The following is a 22,283-nucleotide window of genomic DNA, read 5'->3' on the forward strand; positions in this document are numbered from 1 at the left end:
AAGTACATAATCTCCATTTGACTACAGGGATATGTGTGCTAACAAAGGAATATGTATTTCTGTTTGTTTGATGACCTTCTTGTCCTGCCTTAATACATTTCAGATCATCAAAGCTGTAGACAAAAGCATTTATTGTGTCACGAAAAAGGTGTGCTAGTGACCTATTTTCTTAATATGTAGGTCATTTATTTTGTAAAACTTGGTCAAGGTGGTTTGAAGGACAAGTGATGAGCCCCCCAGCCTACATGCCCATTTTTTCTTGCGTCTTTCCTCTCCATTTTTCTCCCATTTTTTGTGTACCAAATTTTACTTTTTCATGCTTTTATCAGTCGAGTGAAGACTAGGAGTAAAGCTTAACGAGTGAGTCTTGAGGTTTGTATTGGGTAGTGGAAGTGATTACAAACACAGCCTGTGCATGTTTTCTGCGATGAAATGTTAGGCATGGGCCCGTCAGTTCCTCATCCAATCTAGATTGCGCAAACAGGGAAGCTGGCATTTTGGTGGCCTGCTGCCAGCCAAGGCACCAGTCTGTTACACCGGCTTCTGCTTATCAATGAGCAATGTATCGTGTGTAATAGGGGATAGATAAATACATTACAGGTTTGTAATGAACCAGTAATATGTACTTAAAATATAAATGTTTACAGCTTGGTGTTTTGTTACTCGAAGATATCTCAAGAGAAAAGTAGACAAGCATTAAAATCTTCCATTCGTTGGTTTCTCTTTGTTGTATTTAAGGAAAAATATATATGCTCCTTGTATTTTTAAGGAAACATCTTGGGGAAATTGATGCAAAATAAAGAAACATTAGTGACTTGTCTTCAGTTCCCTGCTGTGTTATTCATAGCAACGAACAGTTGCTTACAGGCATGTTCTTCTGGTCCAAGGATTTCATAGAAGTTAGAAAAATATTAATTGGAAAACATTTTATCTTCCTGGATCAGCAAACAATCATGTGATTCGTAAAATGGCACCAAGGAACAGTGTTGTTTTGGTAGCTGTCCTAGGTGCCATCAAACTGTTCCTGTACATTGTCATTGGCTGATGGGGAATCGTGGGAAAGTTGTTCTCTTCTCCTGATCTCAGAGCGTGGACAACTTCCAGAACGCACCACAAGTCTACGTGCTGGGCTTGATGATCTGTGATAATGCCAGATAGCTCAGACTAATATTATTTTGATCTTACAGGACATCAAGTAGACCTGGTGAGGGCCATCCTGCATAGCTGTACATTATACATGTACATGTAATCAGCAGAATGGTTTGGAAGATGCCTTGTGACTTTCTATGCATATAATTCACATAATGAAAATATTTACTGAAAAATATTATCATTGACGGAAGTGTTTCAGTACCTTATTTTAACCAATTAGTCTGTCATTTGAATAGGTTAATGTTGTAACATGTCATGGTTACCAAGCACATCATGAGCAGTTTAGCTGTATAACAATGTAACTAATACACAGTAGATCAACTTTTGCTGTTCCAATAGTGGCTAATGAGATGGCTGTATTGATTAATTTATTATGAAAACAGCAAATGAGTTCACAGTGAAATATGTCGGGACATATTTTCAACATTTTGTGTTTTTTTCACTTGCACCGGTTAAGCTTAACATGAGCTCAATGCAGTCACCAGAGACTTTCCTCACTGATTACTGCACTATTAAAGTCACCCTGAACACCTTCTGCTTTTAGCCTGTGGCAAGGGCACTGAGTGCGCGCTAAGTGCATATTGCCAGAGCAGCATGTAACTAAACCTGATTCATCTGTAGAATTTGAGATATCCCAGATCTCCTAACATTGATTCTGTGATAATGGGTTTAATTTGGTATTAACTCATTCTTTCTAAAAATATGGCATCCTGGTATTTTTGTACTGTGCAGTTTTTATCATGATGCGTTTGTACAAGTACTTGTGGAAGATGTAATAATTGTGTTCAAGATAGAAAGTAAATAAAAAAGTAAACCAAATGGCCAAATGTAGACTCTTGGATCTAGATCATCTTTTGAAGCTTGATTTTGAAAGGTTTAACAAGTTAAAAATACTGTGATATATTATAGATTATTGTTATTTCAAAGTATTCTCTTATGTGGTTATTAATTGCGAAAGTAATGATTACAGTCAATGTGTTCCTGGTGGAGAATCTTCCCAGACAGAAATGTTTGTTTGATCTTACAGGGAGTTTCCTCTACCAATTTCCATGTACATGTACATAATAGCTATTCTTTTATTATTGTACTATTATATATTCTATGTGAAATTGGAATGTTTCCATATTGCTTCAAAGTGACAGTACAGCACAGGTACATGCAGGAATATGACCCAGTGAGGTAAGGAAATGGTACCATACTACAGTCTTGGGCTCCCCTCTGAGGCTGATGTTTTTTGAAGATGTTCCCCATGTGGTTCATACCCTACAGATTCTGGCCAAAAACCTTCCAATCTGTTTAGGGCATTTTGCTACAGGCGCAAAACCAATTTCACGCTCAATTATGACAGATGAAGATTTATTTGAGAAGATTCGCAGTATTAAGAACAAGTTTAGCAACAATTAGGGAAAAAAGAATCCAGAACATATTGGGGTTTTAATCCCCATTTGCTTATACTTGTTGGTGAACACCACTAGTTCTTACCTCTTTAATATGTAGTACTGTATGTGTTTAAAGGAAAGATCTAAGGTACAATTTAAGCTATTTATCAGTTCTTTCTGTTATGTGGTTTCCACATTTGTATTCCTATGCCAAGAATAAAGTAATAACAACCAGGAGCTGTTTTCCCACCAGCCCAACTGAATGAAATTCCAAAGTGTTCATTTTACCCACCAGTGTAAGTTTTAAACTTGGAGATGATGAAACAGGAGGTATATACATTGGATAATGTTACCAGATGTGTACATTGTATGTCAGATTCAGGATGTAGTACACATTAAATGTGTCTGGATAAGGGGGATGAGAGGGAAAGGGGTTGACAGAACATTCCTGGAACTCAAAGGGCAGTGGCCATCTTTCATCACTTCTAAAATTGGAAATCATCAAGTTTCGTTCCCTCATATCCGTTTATTAAAAGAAAGTGGGTTGTTTATTTTTTGACTCAAAGAATTTGGATTTTCACAATCGATTCATTGTACATATATGTTTGGCCATATTTTTTAATGAATGACTATATCTTTGTGACAAATTTGTGAAAGTTTTGGATGGAAACCTGCTTCAAAATTAGGACACGTAAAACTGTTTTGTTTTTGTATTTTTCTTGAAAATTCCAGCAAGAAATAGCTGACTACTAATGAATGAGGGCTAAGAGTACCTCTAGCCACACCTCTAAGCACTCAAGGATGGTAACTTTCACAGGCTGGAGATTAACAGACTAGGAGGCTTATTGCCCAGTTTATTGCTGTAAATGGGACCAATTACAGGTCATTTAATCAACTTGTTTATTCAGGTGTGATTGGTTACATAACAACTCTCCTGATTGGTCATTAGAGAGTAGCAATGAAGTTACAACAGCCATTGAAATGTAACAGCAGGCTGTCAGTTTAAAAGAATAACCAGGGAGAGACTGGTTTAACCATAATGTTAAATCAACACATAAACGCCCATCATACAAGGGAACAGTGATAAACGCTTCAGCGTGGTTGCTGATTTGAGAGCAAACTTAAAAACCCACAAATTTGTTACTGGTACTCTCTTTAAGTTTCAGTTCTTGCCAAGTTGTAGTTTCTTTCCAACATTGGTAACATTTATCTTTATTTTTGGTCTGATTTAATTTCAGGTGACATACCATACCAAATTTCAGCCTTATAAATACAAGGACTGAACTCTTTGAAATTTAAAAGTTCTGAAAGTGTCAACAATTTACCTTTTTTGCATAACTTACATGTGCCTGCAAGCAATTTCTTCTTTCATTAGTGTGAGTGACTAGCTGATCAGCATCCCGTCTCTATCAAAAACTCCATATAATTAAAATCCCAGGGGAACTGTAATCAATTTTTATGAGTGTTCAATTAAATTGCATGATTAGAAATTACTGGAAAATTATTTTTGTCCATACACATATTTATTAATTTATTTGCTTGGTACTTCCATGTGTTATTTGCCACATATGATGTTACTGACATATTAGGATGAAATGATGGTAGAATGGCTGGCAAAACTGCCTTGGTGTTTTTAAATTAAAAGACAATGAAGATATCTTATTTTCACAGCAAGCACAGAAGCCTGGGTTGGTTTTAGTTTGGTGAAGGACTATATTTAGAGGACACAGTTTGCCACAATTTCACAAGTTTGACAGTTTAGACATGGGATATCTCTACTAGTCTGTCCATCCAGTAATAGAGATAGCGAGCTGCAATAAGATGACCATTGGGGTGTTCCTGCGGCTAGCACTGCCTGGTAGCCACAGTGGACACTAAAACAACTGTGATGGTCTGGCCAATTGACCGGCTGTTTGACCATGTCCATCTCTGATAATGGTCAGCAAACCAGACAACAGCATATGTCCTGATAGCTAAAGCAAACCAGAAGTACAAATTGACAAAAGCAACATTGAAATCCTGACCAGAAGTTAGATGTGTGAGCATGTGTTAGGATGGGAATGGTTTGTATGTGAGGGTTGTCAAAGCGCCTGCTCCTGGGTGTAGGAAACATCTGGTCTCTTGGCCTTAGCATCCCCATTGGGCCAGAGCACATGTGGGCCCTGTCTTTACCAAGTCATATCACACTTTATCATGCAGCAGTCATGTACATGGGGACATTCTGGTGGGTAATGGGGCTCACTCAGGAATTTTTTTTAATATTGGAAAAGTTTGTTCAAATTGGAATTCTCAAATTGATCTGCTAATTCATGCTTTTTGCAAAGCTGAGAATTTATTCAGAATACTGTCCATGCTCATGACAATAATGTTTGATCATGTTCCTGAAACTTGAATTGATTATGTGTAAATAACATTGATAGAGAATATTGATCGTGTGCAAGAGGTGAATATTGATCATTTTGATCACTTTAGAATTGAGTTGATTATGTTAAGGTTGATGGAGACTATTCACCGTGTTCATAAAGCTAATGTGGATCATTTTGATGATGTTCTCAAGAATTGCGTTCATCATGTTCACATTGCTCCAAAAGTTTGATCATGAGCATGAGAAATATAGAAAGTGCTGGCTGTAGGAGCAGACCCGAACACTAACATTAATCTTTGTAGAGAAATGTTAGGAGCTGCTCAGCTGTCATTTTTTGAGCTGGGAGCTTTTTTCCCCATATTATAGTAAGAAAGATGTCATATATTGCACCCTAGAGCTTTCAATTGTATAAAATAAGCTATATTCAGTTGTACAGTGTACATGGAAATGACATTTTTTGCAGTGAAATTTGAGGACTGTTGTGGATATAAAAAGTAGCATTTTCTGGATTGTGCAACATGAGCACTTCGCTGAAAGTGGAGGCATGCTTTAGATATGATAATGTCTTACACTTTTAGGTTAGGTGCAGGGGGAGTAGTGCCCCTGGAGGAGCCCCCAAGCTCCAGATGTGAGGGTTGTGCTGTGTTTTGCTAGTTGGGAGGTGATGCCAGACAGGAGGCCTATGACAGTGACTGTAACCCGAGACTTGTGGGAGAGAGAATGGAGAGACAGCCCTGCTCTGCCAGCCCCTCTTACTATCTCTGCCCTCCCAGCACATCCCTTCTCCCCAGCATCACTATCACAGCCTTCTGACAGAATATTATCAATAGCTCTTTTGTCAAAGGAGGTTCTTAAAGTAGGCGGTTGTGTGAAAGAGAGAAAAAATGAAGGGCAGTGAACTCTTGCCATCTTTGTTTTTCTTGCCAGATTTTGTCTTTCTTCATTGATCTGCAGACTGTGTTTCATGTGACTTCTTAGGATGGTCCGTTTCAGTTTGCCTGCCTTTAGGACATGTGGTCTTTATGGTTGTAGTGTGGGAAGTGGGGCAGAGGATTGATTTTGTGGTATTTTGTTCAGAAGTTTACATGATATAGAACTAAGCATTGTGGAAAGAGTTTCCATAAATACATAAATACACACACTATAGCACATAATTTAAATTGAATTATGTGTAAATTCCCATATCCAGTCCTTTTATGGATAAATCTGTTCTAAAATCTGACGTCCTTCTGTAATTGTGATACATGAAACCTGGAGTATGCAACATAAACTGAAATCAACTAATTAAAGAGATTTGTAAAGCATTCTTTTGGAGGCATTTTACTAAAATGTGTCTTCTTTTAGATTCTTTAAATTCAGAGGGTTTGTTTTGTGAATAAAATTTGGTTAAACTTTAAGCCTTTATGGTATTGATGTGACCCTTATTGACTTGTAGACTGGGGTCTGTGAGCTAAAGCTATTTATGTTAGGCTGGGGCCACTCCTGCTCTCTCTCAGAGGGACAGTTATTGTCCCATCAGCCTGCCCTTATCAGACCAGTATCACTAACAGCTGAAGGGAGCTGTTCCAGGATTGTTTTCCTCCCTAATCACTCTATAATCTCCCCCAAGAGTCTGTTCTGCTGTCTCAGCTTTAAGCTAGCTCACCTGTCTACCTAAAGAAGCAGCTCATTTCTGCGGATTTGTGGGGGGGGGGGGGGTCACAACTGATCGGAAGGCCAGAATTTCAGTTTTAGAATGCATGTGTTTCCTCATAAGGCCTAAACTGCTAGTACCAGATTTTGAAGTAATGATTGTTAAACTTTTTCTTTAATTGTGCTAAAAATATGAAATTATTTACATGTATGTGTAGTTTTCTGTTGGGATTAGATTATGAAAAATTCTTATTAGATTATTGGATTATGAAGGAAGCTTTTATATACTCAGATACAGTAAATAACCTGATGTAAAGTTTCATGGAGGACTGGGTTGTTTGAGTTAACAGTATGTTACTCAGTTATTGAGTTGGGATGACTTGTGTCACTGTAAAGCAGGCTTTTGTTATGTGTAAAAGGTGGACTGAGCAAAACCTTTAGGGATCTCCCAGAGCAAGCTAGAAAGCATCACACTTACCCATCAGGAATTATCTTGACTGGTATCTCTTAAGATATACCAAAGTAGGAATGTCCATCTGTGTTGATAATTTCAGAAGGACTTGTCTGTCTGACCCCTAATTAGTGCCCCTTAGCCAGTAATAAATGTGGAGAGGGCAGGACTCTTCCCTCACAATCCCCACACCTCTGACCATTAACATATCTACAGCCTCAACAGCTGCTTAAGGAATGACAAGTTTATTAAGCATGGATTCCTTGGTCCAGGGGGACAAGAGTTCATGGCTGGACATACATGTTGTACAGCACTAATACAGGCTGCCATATTGACTTGTCAGTTGATTTTCTGCTAATAATATGCAAGCCAAATACCCAAGTGTTTTGGAGCAGGTGTACATGTACCTGGTAGGACAAATCCTAACATGTTAGGAAAAACCTTGTCTGCCGTGGAACTGTAAAACCTGTCCTGTACTAGTGAGCGTGAGGTATAGATTTGATAGGTGAGGTGAGTTAGAGGTGGTCATGATCGATTTGGGGTAGTCCTTTTGATGTGTTTTTTGGGAGAATAAGGGTTGATGAGTTCATGATATGTTGAACCATGGATGAAAGATGAATTTGGAGGGCATGAGGTGGGGTTGGGGTGGGTGGGTGGGGGGGGGGGGGGTGTAGGAGGGTGTACATGTAGTCAGAAGTGACACAGTTGGACAGAATTCTTCCTGGGGTGGGACCCCACGCTCTTATTCCCAGCCTCATACATGTATTAACTAGTCATGATATCTCCCACAGAGCTAACTGCTGCAGTTCAACAGAATTTCTCGGCTGAATTTTTCCCATCTGTGACTAACCCTTGAAGTTAACATTCCAAGATGTAGTAAAATGTGTCCAGCTTCATACTCAATTTTCCTCCTGACCACTGAAGCCGTCTCCCAGGCAGTTCTGGAGCTATCTCCCCTCCAAACCGTTCAATCATTCTGAAACAATGTTTTGTAAACAGCTCTCATAATGTATTAGGTTACAACCTGTTTTTTTTCTGTGGGTTTGTATGTTTTTTGTTTTTTTTTTGTTCGTCCACTAAATCGTACCCTGAGTAATGCTATGCTTTGCCATCAGACTTAGCCACACGTGTAGGTTATGGCTGACCTTGAAGGTATACTTGAGGCAGTAGCATCCTGACCCAAGATGTCTGTAAACCGAACATGTACTTCATGAAGAATGGACCATTTTGTGATCAAAGTTCCACAGACTGGACCGATTCCTGTAAATCTTATTACCACCACAACCTTTCCTATACTTCATGCTGTTGTTTAACATTTGACATCAGAACAGGAGAACTACCTGTACATATTGTTGGAACTTGTTAGCAAATTAACTAAATGTGGAAGTAAAGTGTGGAATTACATAGTGAACATACTGGTTACATGTAATTGTGCTTTACTCATATTTGAGTAAGTCGGTAATATATAATTGCAGAAGGGTATTCAAGGAGTAATTGCATATCAGTATGAAATTTTAATATGGTTGAAGTTTTCTGCAAAAAAAACATTCAGAGTTAATGTGCCATAATAATAAAACAAAATAAATTCATTTAGGAAAAAATGTAATGGATAGATCAAAAAGGTTTTGTGAAAGATCTGTAATGAACAAATGTGTAAAAAAGTTGAAAGCTCAGCAAAACAGCGTGAAAATGCCAGTTGTGAGTAGTGGCATGGGTTAGTTGTGTGTTGTTCACTGTTCTGTAATAGTAACGGCTGTCAGAGTGCTACACCGATTCAAGGCCAACGATCTTTAGCCTCTGATCTGTTCCCAAGGAGTAAATTTCACCTGGTGGAGAAGTGTTTTTGCCAACATAAGCTGGCAATAATTATGCAAGCAGAGTTTTTGAGATGCTTCATTAACGGTCTTCTTCTTGGAATCTCATTGGCTGACTGACAGATGCTGAGTGGTTTACTGTAGTTCGCCTGCTGCTGTTCTGTGCAGTGATGTGTTTTTCACTTTAATGTTAACTTTCGGCTGGAAATTTATTGAGGATATTTTTAGAACACTGCAGGGGAGGAAATATATTAATTTGGAGCTTAAAGTGAAGCTGTTGTCTCGAAGACTCTTAAATCTTTATAAACCTTCTTTCAAGTAAACTTTTTGGGCTTCTCCTCTTACTTCCAAAACTGGAATTTTAAGACATTGGCACTACTAGTATTAGGAGAGTGAATGGAAATTATTGAGTTAAACTAATGCAGTTACAACATGTGTCACTGAAGATGGATATTGTAGAAGCAAGTGCAAAGGCAAAACTGAAGTTAAAATTTCTAGTTTTTTTGTTGATTGTTCACCTCAAAAGAACAATACTTTTCAGCCAATGATCATCATCCATCTTTGGCAATTTTCTGAAAACAGGTTTTGGTTTTGCTAAAAGTCACAATTGTTCATTAGGTGTGTGTTGGATGAAAACATGCCTTCTGCATAGACATTTTAAAGCCATACCTGATTTGCACATATTACTGGGAAGTTAATCTAATCCTTTACCCTTTTACTTGGGGTACATCTGAGGTTTACCATTAGGGTGCAGCATATCTAAATTGAGGTGTGTCTAAGGTATACTTAAACATCAATAAATGCATGATTGGGTTGTTGTTCCACAGCCTGGAATATATGTGCATATTGTTCAGGGTAGCCATTTTGGAATAATCTGGGGAAAATATATCAGTACTCTGTGATTGGTCAGTATTTGCACCCTGAATGGCAAGTCAGTATAGGGTGAGATAAAGGCTTATATTTACTTAGTAAACATTTTTTTTGCACAAAAATATTTGTAATTTTGTATTTAACATTTTGTCTGAAGTAAAATGTCCAAATCTGATCTCTTAATTGTTTTGAAACTTTTTTGAAAAAAGTGGCTCAGGTGTAGCTAAGGCACATGACCACTAACTTATAATCAAAAATTCTCAATGTTTCTAAGGTGTATGTGAGATACATCTTCAAAGTGTTGATTTTTTACAAAGTTGCTGAGGTGTATTTGAGGTACATTATCTCGTGTTCAAAAACCACTCCAAAACTCTAAAAGATTCTATGGTGTACCTGAGGTACAACTTCTCAGTGTTAATTTTTTTCAAAGTTCCTAAGGTACATCTGAGGCATAGGCATACGACTTGGGTGTACATGAGGTTCAGTACACATCAGAAAATATAGATGAGGTGTACACCTCATCCATTCCTCAGACTGAGACTAAAGTGTACATGAGGCGTACACCCCATGCACACCCCATCTATACGTCACACTGAGGTGTACACCCCATGCACACCCCATCTATATGTCACACTGAGGTGTACACCCCATGCACACCCCATCTATACGTCACACTGAGGTGTACACCCCATGCACACCCCATCTATACGTCACACTGAGGTGTACACCCCATGCACACCCCATCTATGCATCACACTGAGGTGTACACCCCATGCACTCCCCACCTCATTTATACGTCACACTGAGGCGTACACCCCATGCACACCCCATCTATATGTCACACTGAGGTGTACACCCCTTGTGTGTAAGGGTTATATTATGAAGTTGCTTCATGTACATGTATATATTAATTCTCTCAACAGACTTGGTTATGGCCACTAACATAGGTTACACTGAAGTTATCACACGAAAATTGTGATGTCATTTGTGTGCTTACCAAACATTAGGTATAGTCAGAGTAGGTGTCAAAGGTTTTGGTGCTAATGGGACCAGTGCTGTTATGTGTAAGAGCAGTAATTGATTTAATAAAAGTGGCATCAATTAGAGGCAAAGCTCACATAAATACAGAAAACATCCTCTAAGATTAAGGTCCCTACAGTGAATATATTCATAGTAATTTGCTGAACTGCTTTTTTTGCTTTTTTTGCTTTTTTTTGATGGGAGTTCTACAGCATGCTCAAGAATATTTCACTTAAACGACACGGCCAGCATTATGGTGGGAGGAAACCAGGCAGAGCCTGCAGGAACCACAACCATCCGCAGGTTACTGAGGTACAAGCAATCAGCAATATCAACAGTAAAGCGAAATCATCAGGAAAACTATTGGAAATTTGTCTTTTTTTCTATTCTTTTTGAGAGAGATGATCAGGATTCGATCTACAGACCTACAATGAATGTTTGCCAAGATGTCCCATTTCGTATGTGTGTCTTAAGATAGACATATAGCTCTGCAATTTACCCATAAGCAGTTATCTGTAAGAACCAAAGACTTTGTATTGTGGCATCGACTGCACCAAGCCATTGATAATAGGCTCTGTGAAGCAACATTTACATGTAAGTTAAAGACCAGCTGTTTTACATAGATGCTGTTGTTGCCAGGGCAACGCAGTAACGCACCCCTCCTGAACAGCTGAATCGGCTGTCAGCTTGTAGGTAAGAGATCTGTTTATGTTACCCCCTGGCATAAATTACCCACTGGGTTTCTTTATTTTCCCTTACCCAATGCCCTGTTACATCTCCAGTGACAGGGGCCTGGGGTACAGAAAATCAGGTCAGCTTTCTTTACAGCCAGCCATAAAACTGTTACAACAACAACAACCCTTAACAGCGACTGTTTTTGGTTATTTATATCTTGCAGTATTTTAGAACTGATGTCCTGTAATAAACATGTATCTCTTTCAGAAACCGTTGTAATTTGTTTGTGCATGTGTTATTTGAGTAAACACCTGGAACATGCACATTGCATTCACTCAGTCCTGCACCAGAAGACTTGTAAGGACGTGGTTTAATAAGGTAGTGGCAGAAAAAATGTTTCATCTGATTTACTTATGCTGAGAATCTTGTTGCTTTGAAAATTTCAATTCGTAATGAAACAATTGCTAAAGTTTTCCAAATGAGAGATGTTGATCTTGGCAAATCAATAGACAGTCATGAACATGGCGATCATTTTATGAGAAAAATGCCAATTGTAGAAAGGACTAAGTTTTGAACAAATATAGAGGGCTGCCAAAGAAATGCTTGCTGGTGTGGTAAGAAGAAAAATGTTGCTACATGAAATGGTATCAAAGACCTGTCATGGAAGTTAATGATGTTGAGGTTTTAGTTTAAAATGGAACTGGCAATGAAAGCCTGTTGCGTTTATTGCCTAAGTGTAGTCTGATTGTTGTAAGAACTGCCATCGGTTGTCAGGATCTGCTCTGACATCTGCCTCTAGCTGTACTCTGAGCTTGGCACAGTTAGCTGATACCAGGTTGTCTTCACTACTTAAGTCCTCATCTTCATGAGATAGCCTGGTAATGCATAAGGATGGTGTGTGATACCAAAACTAAGGCTTCTTTGTCTATAAACTGTGTAGTTGATGATAGATCATAGACTAATCAACTTGTGTTGTATGTATGTAAACCTGACACGTTTGCATCTGTCCTCATTGCACTGGAAGTGTAAGCATGTGGCAAGGTGCCATGCTGGCTCCAGTCTTATAATATCTTTGACAGCCACTTTGTTCCCTGATCAGGGTTACTGACAGACCGACTTCCTTGTTCATTTGTGCCTTCACCCCTTGCTGTTACAGAGGACCGCTATCATATTCTCCTACAGGCATAACTCTGAGAGCTTAAAACTTGTGCTAGTGTACATCTACAACTGAAAAGAAAAGCTGTATTTTATCCACTCCTGGGTTATTTGAATTCTTAGAAATATGTGTTTTTCATGTTTGTACATGTACATGATTATCCATTTTTAGAACTCCAGCAATAGTTATGCAATGCTCCGGAGAAATAATTACCTTTTGTCATGGATAACATATTTCAGGGGGTTTTCGTGGAAATGTTCATCAAGGTTGACCCAACAATTGACAAAACAAGACAATAAATATTGTCAGAGCAAATGACATGTTCATTGAGAAAAGATGGAAATTAACAGGACATTATACCAATATTGTGCTTGTAAGTTTGATTGAAAGATATCTGTTGAAAAACTTGCATAGTGCATATAGTTGTAGCATTGCCTGCACTGATAATTGAGGTTATGGATGAAGAAACTCTGGCATCTTCCCAGGGCACTGTTTACTGTATACTGTTTTACCATGTCCTATTTTCCACTGTGCAGTTTAGCTATTCTGTAATTTCCTCTGAAGTAAGAAAAAGGCATACATGTACATGTATATATCCTGTGAAGATTAAGAACTTCAGTATACATGTTTTTTCTCGACATTGATTTATAGACTGCACCAATAATCATTTGATGACGTTAATGTAATGATGATTTCCTATCGCTGTGAGTTCAAGTCCTGCTCATGTTGGCAACCTCTGAATGGACAAGCGATTCCCCGGCCTGGTTTTCTCCCATCACAATGCTGGCTGCCATCAATTTAGATAAAACTTCTTGAGCAGGGCATATAGCACCTATCAAATAAAACCAAATAATAATTACATGTGTGTATTTCTCTTGTTTTCTTTCAGAGATTCTACTCCTTGATATTACAAGCATGGCACAAAGTGGATGCAACCGACAACAGTAAGTTACAGTTTTCTCTCTCTTATATTATCACATGAATTGATTTGGTCACCATGGATACCATGTAATGAACAGTAAAGAGTGAATTGTAAACACTGTGAAAACTTTCCACGAGACTGTTGTCCATTTACTGTAAGATATACCATATCATTTTATTTTAGTAAATGGTATAATGGTAGCACAAGAGATTGCCATGTTTTTCATTATGTTGTCATTCATGATGTATTGTGGAGAAACCCCTTTTAGAGCCCCATTTGTTAGTAACAGTTCATGTTACAATCCAAGTTAATACTACTAGGTATGTAAACTGAACAAGACTATGTACCTTGAAGTAAAATGTGTTCATCTGGCTGGACAAGTGGCTGTTTTGAAAGCACCACCCACAGTTTCCTGATAACAGGCCAATTGAGAGAGTCATCACAGCTTGAAGACTGCTCATTTTCCCTCAGCTTAGCACTGGTTCCCACCACCTCAGTAGATGAAGAGCTGTTACATCGTGAGTTGTAGACATGCTAGTTGGTGCAATCAGAGAACAATTCTAAATGGTGCTGAAACAGGGTCAAGTCTGTCTGGACCAAAGGTTGACCATGAGCTGGTACTGATGGCCCATTTACCCACTGTGTTCCCTAATTCCGCGCAAATCCTGGCAGTATCAAGGAGTTCTGCTAGAAACCTACATCTTGCCAAAGGGCGGATGAAAAGATGAATTGGGTATACTCTCCTCCAGTACATCAAATGGTCTGACCACAGAGTATCCTAATGGGTAAAATATCATAGAGAAGCTTGCAAATAGATTTATGATACAAATTCCTCAACAACCTTATTTTGTCCTTGAAGAAGTTCTGATCAAGGTCATGACATCATTTTTGATACAGACAGACTTGTGAATTAATATTTCCATAAGACAGAAAACTGTGTGACTTTATAGCCATGCATGTACTCAATTTTACCAGATTAAATGTAGAATTCCTGAATACTATTATACCTGTATGCAAAGGTGGGAAAATTTACAAAGGAGTATCACCTCAAAACATATCACTATTTTTTTCACCCTCGAACTTCAAATGTTCATTTTGTCAGTCGAAAAAAAATTGCCTTACTTACCTAGTTCATACTAGATTACCGATTGGTTGTTAGTTGAATGGCTGGTCATCATTGCACACCTGCCAGCTTGTGGCAGCCAATAATGCTTCTTCATTTCAAGAAAAAAAGCAGGCTGAGTCAGTCTAGTGTTGGCCTTCAGAACAAATTACGTTATACCTGTAGCAGAATGGGAGCAGCTTGAGGAACTGCTGGTGTAGTGTTAGTGCAGGTACACTGCTCATAGATGTGTTTATTTGCTCTGTGATGATATGAACTGATGTTTGTGTGGAAGTGTGCCAGCTTTTCACCAGATAGTGGACAAAAAACTAACAATCCTCAGTTAGTATTCAGCACTCTGCTTCTGCCATTGAGTGTGCAAAGAAATACTAGAAGCTTCTTCATTGAACCTAATGTCTGTAAGTTTTGTTCCGTTGATTACCAAGTTCTCCAAACTGTTATAATGTTAATAATACTTCACGTCACAAGATGTCTCTACAGGTATAAATCTACTGCATCATGTCATTTAAACTTAGCAGAGTACTTTGTGTTAGTTCTACAGGTAACTGTCAGCCATTCCTTTATTTTGAACAGAAAAATGTTTATGCCAGTAATTCATTCCCACAACCGATATTATTCATAAGGGGCATTTTCCACGTTGGCCCTCTGTATTATGGATGGTGTAGAAATTTGCCGTCTTGGTCCACCAAAAAAGTGTAAAATTAGTTGTGTAGGTCCACTAAGGAAGTGTAAAATTTGTTGTGTAGGCCCACTAAAGAAGTGTAAAATTTGTTGTCTTGGTCCACCAAAAAAGTGTAAAATTTGTTGTGGGGGCCCATTAAGAAGTGAAAAATTTATTGTGTAGGCCCGCTAAGGAAGTGTAAAATTTGTTGTGTGGGCCCACTGAAGAAGTGTAAAATTTGGTGTTAGGCCCATTAAAAAGAGTAAAATTTGTTGTGTAGGCCCACTAAAGAAGTGTAAAATTTGGTGTGTAGGCCCACTAAGGAAATGTAAAATTTGGTTTGTGTAGGCCCACTAAAGAAATGTAAAATTTGGTGTGTAGGCCCACTAAAGAAATGTAAAATTTGGTGTGTAGGCCCACTAAGGAAATGTAGAATTTGTTGCCTCATCACTGAAGAAGTGTAGAATTTGGTGTGTAGGTCCTCGAAAGAAATGTAGAATTTGTGGTGTCATTCACCAAAGAAGTGTAGAATTTGTTGCCTCATTCACCAAAGAAGTGTAGAATTTGTTTCCATGGTCCACTGAAGACGTGCAGAATTTGCTATCTTGATCTACTGAATCAAAGAAGTAAAACATTGTCTTGGTCTGCTGTGGTAAGGAATTGTAGAATTTACTGTCTTGATCAGTATAATGTTGTCCAAGAAGTGGAGAATTTACTGTCTTGATCAGTATAATGTTGTCCAAGAAGTGGAGAATTTACTATCTTGATCAGTATAATGTTGTCCAAGAAGTGTAGAATTTACTGTCTTGATCAGTATAATGTTGTCTAAGAAGTGTAGAATTTACTGTCTTGATCAGTATAATGTTGTCCAAGAAGTGGAGAATTTACTGTCTTGATCAGTATAATGTTGTCCAAGAAGTGGAGAATTTACTGTCTTGATCAGTATAAGTTGTCCAAGAAGTGTAGAATTTTCCATCTTGGTCCACTGTGTCCAAAAATAGTTTAGAAATTGGAAGGAATATTAATTTTTGGTCAGTAAAGGATTGATAGAAAATGTTTTTATAGTAGTAACTTCATTTTGGCCAAAGGTTCTTCGCTAAAGCTAAAGCATTGTTCTCATTTAGCGAATAGCAGAATAGCTGTGCTCATTATTTGTGAGCTAATGACCCACTTCCCTGGACACCACACAACCTGCTAGGTCCTGTAGTATTTGTGAGCTAATGACCCACTTCCCCTGGACACCACACAACCTGCTAGGTCCTGTAGTATTTATGAGCTAATGACCCCTCTTACCTGGACACCAGACAACCTGCTAGGTCCTGTAGTATTTGTGAGCTAATGACCCCTCTTACCTGGACACCAGACAACCTGCTAGGTCCTGTAGTATTTGTGAGCTAATGGCCCCTCTTACCTGGACACCAGACAACCTGCTAGGTCCTGTAGTATTTGTGAGCTAATGACCCCTCTTACCTGGACACCACACAACCTGCTAGGTCCTGTAGTATTTGTGAGCTAATGAACCACTTCCCTGTACACCACACAACCTGCTAGGTCCTGTAGTATTTGTGAGCTAATGAACCACTTCCCTGGACACCACACAACCTGCTAGGTCCTGTAGTATTTGTGAGCTAATGACCCACTTCCCTGGACACCACACAACCTGCTAGGTCCTGTAGTATTTGTGAGCTAATGAACCACTTCCCTGGACACCACACAACCTGCTAGGTCCTGTAGTATTTGTGAGCTAATGAACCACTTCCCTGGACACCACACAACCTGCTAGGTCCTGTAGTGGTTGTGAGCTAATGAACCACTTCCCTGGACACCACACAACCTGCTAGGTCCTGTAGTATTTGTGAGCTAATGAACCACTTCCCTGGACACCACACAACCTGCTAGGTCCTGTAGTATTTGTGAGCTAATGACCCACTTGCCTGGACACCACACAACCTGCTAGGTCCTGTAGTATTTGTGAGCTAATGACCCCTCTTACCTGGACACCAGACAACCTGCTAGGTCCTGTAGTATTTGTGAGCTAATTACCCCACTTGCCTGGACACCACACAATTTGCTAGGCCCTGTAGTACTGGAACAAACCTATCCTCTTAACCATTTTCAAGTGTGGGTATATAGTACATGTATAGGATTGTTTGAGAAAATTTCTGTATGTGATCTGATAAAAATGTTTTTGTGAGATTATAAAATTAACCAGTCTTGCCTAAAGAATGTGTGCATGGTCAAAATGCAGTGACCACAGGGATACATGGAAGTCGTAGTACAGATGGAGATGAGATGGAAGTGGAAGGACTACGGTAGTTGTGCCCAGATCTTGAGGAGCAGGAGTTGCTGAGGCATCCATTGACAGCCTTCTGACAGGTTGTGTTAGCTGGGCAACTGTTGAGGTATGCCGCTGCTGAGAGATGAGGGAGAGGCCAGCAGTGGCGCCTCTCCCTCTTCTCCTTGCCCCCACATTGTGCTGGTCACTTTGGCCCCTTTAGTCCAGGTTAGTCTGGTCAGACCAGCAATTAACACCTCATCTCCCTGTATCAAGGGTCAGGGTGTAACGCTCTGCCTACAGACACACCTACCTGACCAGCACAAACTCCCTAATCATCTGTCAGACAGTTCTCCATATATTGACCCATTCTCCAGACCCTCAACATCCCAAAGATTCCTAAAGATTTTTAGCTGACATCCACCATTTATCACCTGATCATGGAGCATGCTCACATTCACTGGTACGGCAGGTAAAGCTCAGACATGCACTGACCACGGACAGGACGTACACTCTTACACATAAACATTTTCACATTTTTTCACAGTTTTAAAGTGCTCTTAATTTGATGCAAAAAAAAAATATGTGAATCCTGAAGTTTGCAATTTCAAGTAATCAGTTTCTGTTACAAAATGAGAATTACACTGATACTTGAATGGCATATTTTGTGCAAACCAGTTCAGGTTAAAGAATTTGAATAGTCATCATTTCTGTCCTTATCTAATCAGAATGATATGTAAATACAAGTCCAAGTGTTACAATCTTTCATTGATGAGCCTGATAATCAAATGTTTCCATTTCGTATGTATGTATATAACCAAGTCTATAAAAATTGTCTGTACAGTGCATTCTTGAGTCTTTTAGCACATTCCTGAGTTTTTTAGCACATTCCTGAGTCTGTTACTATTGTACATGTATGTACATGACCAGATCTGTTTAAGATGATCACTGCATAACGGATGTAATTATCTTATATTATCTCTACATGGCCAAGTCTAGTAAACAAGTCTAGTCTTACTATTGTTTCGTGTGTCATCACTATTACAGTTGTTATGAAACCTTAAATCCCATAATAATTTAATGGAAAAAAGGTAAGATCATGCGTGAGTTGATGCAAGTATTTCTATACATCTGGAACTTAAGTTATAATTACAAGGTCATGGGACAGTGGGATTGTGCGGCTTATTGTGGTAAACAGTAAATCAGAGAAGAAAGAAAGGGATAACAAGGCTGTACATGTAATAGCAGACAGCCTTTCTGTCAAGTTTTGGGTGACTGCATTTTGTGTGTACACTGAATGCTCCGAGAACACCTCAGAAATCACCTTATAATCTGGAGGCCATGGAGATTTATGCCATTGCACCAGACCATGAATTCAAGAAAGATAAGCATACTTATAAATACCCACCAGATATTAACTCTCTCTTCACCCTTTTGTTGCCATGGTTACCTAACATAGCCTATCCCGTTGTGTACTATAGTAAAACTTTTACATAATTTTCTTAATAATTAGGGTAGACAGTTCATTTTAGATTGCATCAGAATGGTGGCTTTTTATAGACCGCTCTCATCCCCAAGGGGCAGTGGAGATAGACGCAACATTTGAAATAACAGCAGTATGCATGGTATCTTATTTTTCCAAACATTTGGCTGAGAAAAAAAATCACTTTGATGACAATTTATATGATGATATAGCATCCAACTTGAATTGCAGAAATAGAAGAATTACCTTTATGCCTTGAATTTGATAGTTTTATTTATAGATTAGGCAAAATTATCTAGCTTGAGAAGTTGACATGTGGAAATGTTGAGTATCGTGTGTATTTGTTCTCTACATGCATCTTTAGAGAGTTTAGTGTAGGCCTGGTCCCTGGTCATGCTTACTACAGCTGTGACCTTACTGACGAGCTCTTCTTACCTAACATTGTGCGAGTGTGGCACTCTTAATTCTGTGAGCATTCTGCTGCACTGTGTGCTTTGACTTAGCAGCAAGTGTGAAGGGAGACTGGTTTTTATGAGGTAGGACATGGTCTGCAGACTTGATGGTCTGACGAATGTTTACCATCTCTCATCTTGCCAGGAATGGTAGCAGCCATCTTCATCTACACACACTCCACGTACATCTGTACAAGCTTAGTACGTGCTGCACAGATTGCTTCAGAAATGGAATTAATAACTTTTGTTAGCATGGATTGTAAATTAAAAGGACTATTTTAAATTTTAATTTTAATATTTGTTTATGATGAACAACAAATCCAGATCATTTCAAAGAAAAAAATGTTGAAGTGTTAACAGTAACAATCACCATACCAATAGTAGTTTGCTGATTTACAGGAAGTGGACTTTCTTTGATATTTATACAGACAAGTGATGTAACAGGTAAGCAGAAATCTACATGCAGTATAAGTATTTTGAATTATTTGACTTGAAATGGATTGATCCTACTGTTGTGTACATGGATTGGACTTGTATCTCTGATTGTCACATGGGACTATGTTGTAATCATTACAGATGTTAATAACTGGAAAAAATTTATAGGAATCTTGCCTCCTCCCAACCAAGCAACCGAGTCCTGAGGTTGAACTTTAAATACCACTCTGCCAGCTAGATGTAAGGTTTCTTATCATGCGGTTAAATCCAATGAAGCGCATAAATATGTTTCCAGTGTTTGTAAGTACCAGTATCTTAACAGCCACTACTGACAGCTTTAACACTTCAGCATAAAGTGACAGGAAAAATTTGTCAAATTAATTATAACTCTTTAGATTTATGAGAGTTTCTTTGAAAACCACTTGGTATCCAGCAACGAAGCTCGCCAGGCATTACGTTAACACAGTATCAGTAACCAACCCAACTGGTAACAAACTCTGGCACAAAGGCTTCCCAAGGAATGCCCTTTGTAGTAAAGTTAGAGTGTGTGAAACCAATAGTTCTACCTTGAATCTTTGCAGCTTTGCCGGGGCCATTTGGGATTGGACAGAGTCCAACACTGTTGTGGTTAATGCAGCTAATACCAATCGTCTCGTAACAGGGTTTAATGCATGTTCATTCTAAGTCCGATCTCCTGAAGCCACTCGTCTAAATTTAAGCTTTACTTGAAATTATTTCCTGTTAAAGTCAAATTTAGCCAAAACTGACACAGTTACACTGATTATGACACTCAAAGCATACATGTACATAGTAAGGTACATGTAATTGGCCAAATACTGGTAAATCCTGTGGTGGGAGTTGATGTGGTGTCTTCAGCATGGCATTTCAGTGAGGCTGCACTGTATGTGATAGTATTGGAATCAGCCAGCTTTTAGGAAACAGTAATGTAATATTAAAATAGAAGTAAAAAATAATACAAGGAAACATCTGATGCAAGAGGTGAGCCTACAACATGGAAACTAGACTAATAAAATTTTAAAAAATCATACTTAATCTAGCATAGTATTAAAAGATACGGTACATTATTATTACTACTAAAACAGTGAATAATTATTCATGATTGGCATATTATAAGCACCGCTGTTGAATGTTTTATGCTTAAAGCCTTAAGATTATGTTGACACTTTTCAGTGTAGGGGCAGTGTCTTTACACCTATATGGTCACGTTCACATAGATTATAGGTAGATGTACATGTACTGTGTGTCCGTGATTTTAAGGATGTTGTTATTACGCCATGTTTCATGAAGGGAGATAAATCACAATCGCAATATTGTTTTTTTCAAGATTGATACTAAATCAGTCCAGTATGTATTTCGTCATCCAAGCAATCCAATCAACAATTACTAGCGACCAATGGAAGACGATAATTAAAGACGTTCAGCTAAAGAGGTTGCGTATGAGGAGGGCCATTATGTTCATGTCTGAGAGGACAGAACTGAGGCAGATGTCCTGGTCACGGATGACCAAGCTGGTGACCAGTTTTAAGCTGGCTTCACTGCTTCTGTATCAGTCTAATAGACTGACCAGTCCATCACTTTAGGCAATGACCAGTGACTCTCTAGCAAGCCATGGAGACCAATCACTTCAGTTGACATGGGTCATTGGGTGCACTTAATGTTCTTATACAGGGACAGTTGTTGGCCATTGTTAAGCTTGTCAATGTACCTTACATGCAAAGTGGAAGTTCTTCATAGATTGGCTGATAATAATACAGATAGAAATATTTCTTGAGTATTTTGTGTACATCAAATTGATGATCACCGATTGATTGTAAATTCAATGTTATACTTTTTTTTTATAAAATTACATGTTCAGCAATTAAGTCATTTTTTTTATTGTGTACTATAAGATGGAACTATCTGGATAAAACAAAAATGGGCAAAACACAATTTCTTCTTCTGACTGACAGACTACAGCTAAACATTTCTTCCACATAATATAGATGTCAGTCTGTATAATGTTTAAAAATCATGAAATTTAGGCTTCAAGGATCTGTTGTCGGAATTAGGAAAGGAATAATTTTCTGGGCTGGATGTAAATTAGCTGATTGATTGGAGGAGATAATATGGGGGTAGTTGACAGATGATGACTGTAGAAGGATGCACACATTAAGTGGATGACCACTTCCTAGGAACAAACCAAGCACACTGATAATTAAATGTTTATGGCATTCATTTCTTGGTCCAGTCGCTCTGAGGTGTAGACCGCAGTGCAGTTGCTGTTTATTGATTTTTGATGAAGTCAGTGAATCGCTGCAACAAATGTCAGCATGAGATGAACGGGTTAAATCAAGCAAATAAGAAATACTTCTGTCGGCCTTTTGAAGGCGCTGACGCATGGCTACCACAGGTTTTAAT

The 22,283-nt window shown here is 38.6% G+C and overlaps 1 protein-coding gene and 1 long non-coding RNA gene across 4 annotated transcripts in view; one reads left to right on the forward strand and one right to left on the reverse strand.

Annotated features, from left to right (window-relative positions):
* Nucleotides 1-22,283, forward strand: part of LOC135466740 (protein jagged-1-like) — a 100,968-nt gene that overhangs the window by 39,403 nt on the left and 39,282 nt on the right. Inside the window, exon 2 of one of the 3 annotated variants that reach the window (XM_064744400.1) lies at nucleotides 13,404-13,458. The exons of 1 other annotated variant lie outside the window; for it this stretch is intronic. In XM_064744400.1, coding sequence (XP_064600470.1) covers nucleotides 13,404-13,458 — 55 coding nt within the window. Of the gene's footprint in view, nucleotides 1-13,403; nucleotides 13,459-14,927; nucleotides 14,954-22,283 lie in introns of those variants that run through there. One more of the 3 variants, XM_064744402.1, reaches the window with a different exon arrangement.
* LOC135466743 (uncharacterized) lies at nucleotides 12,815-14,662 on the reverse strand. The gene is made up of 3 exons (XR_010444151.1): nucleotides 14,563-14,662; nucleotides 13,784-14,214; nucleotides 12,815-13,346 (listed from the first exon to the last, which is right to left on the reverse strand). It is a non-coding gene; the product is annotated as an uncharacterized LOC135466743 (long non-coding RNA).

The sequence above is a fragment of the Liolophura sinensis genome, chromosome 6 (genome assembly GCF_032854445.1).
Source record: "Liolophura sinensis isolate JHLJ2023 chromosome 6, CUHK_Ljap_v2, whole genome shotgun sequence".
NCBI classification, from domain to species: Eukaryota; Metazoa; Mollusca; class Polyplacophora; order Chitonida; family Chitonidae; genus Liolophura; species Liolophura sinensis.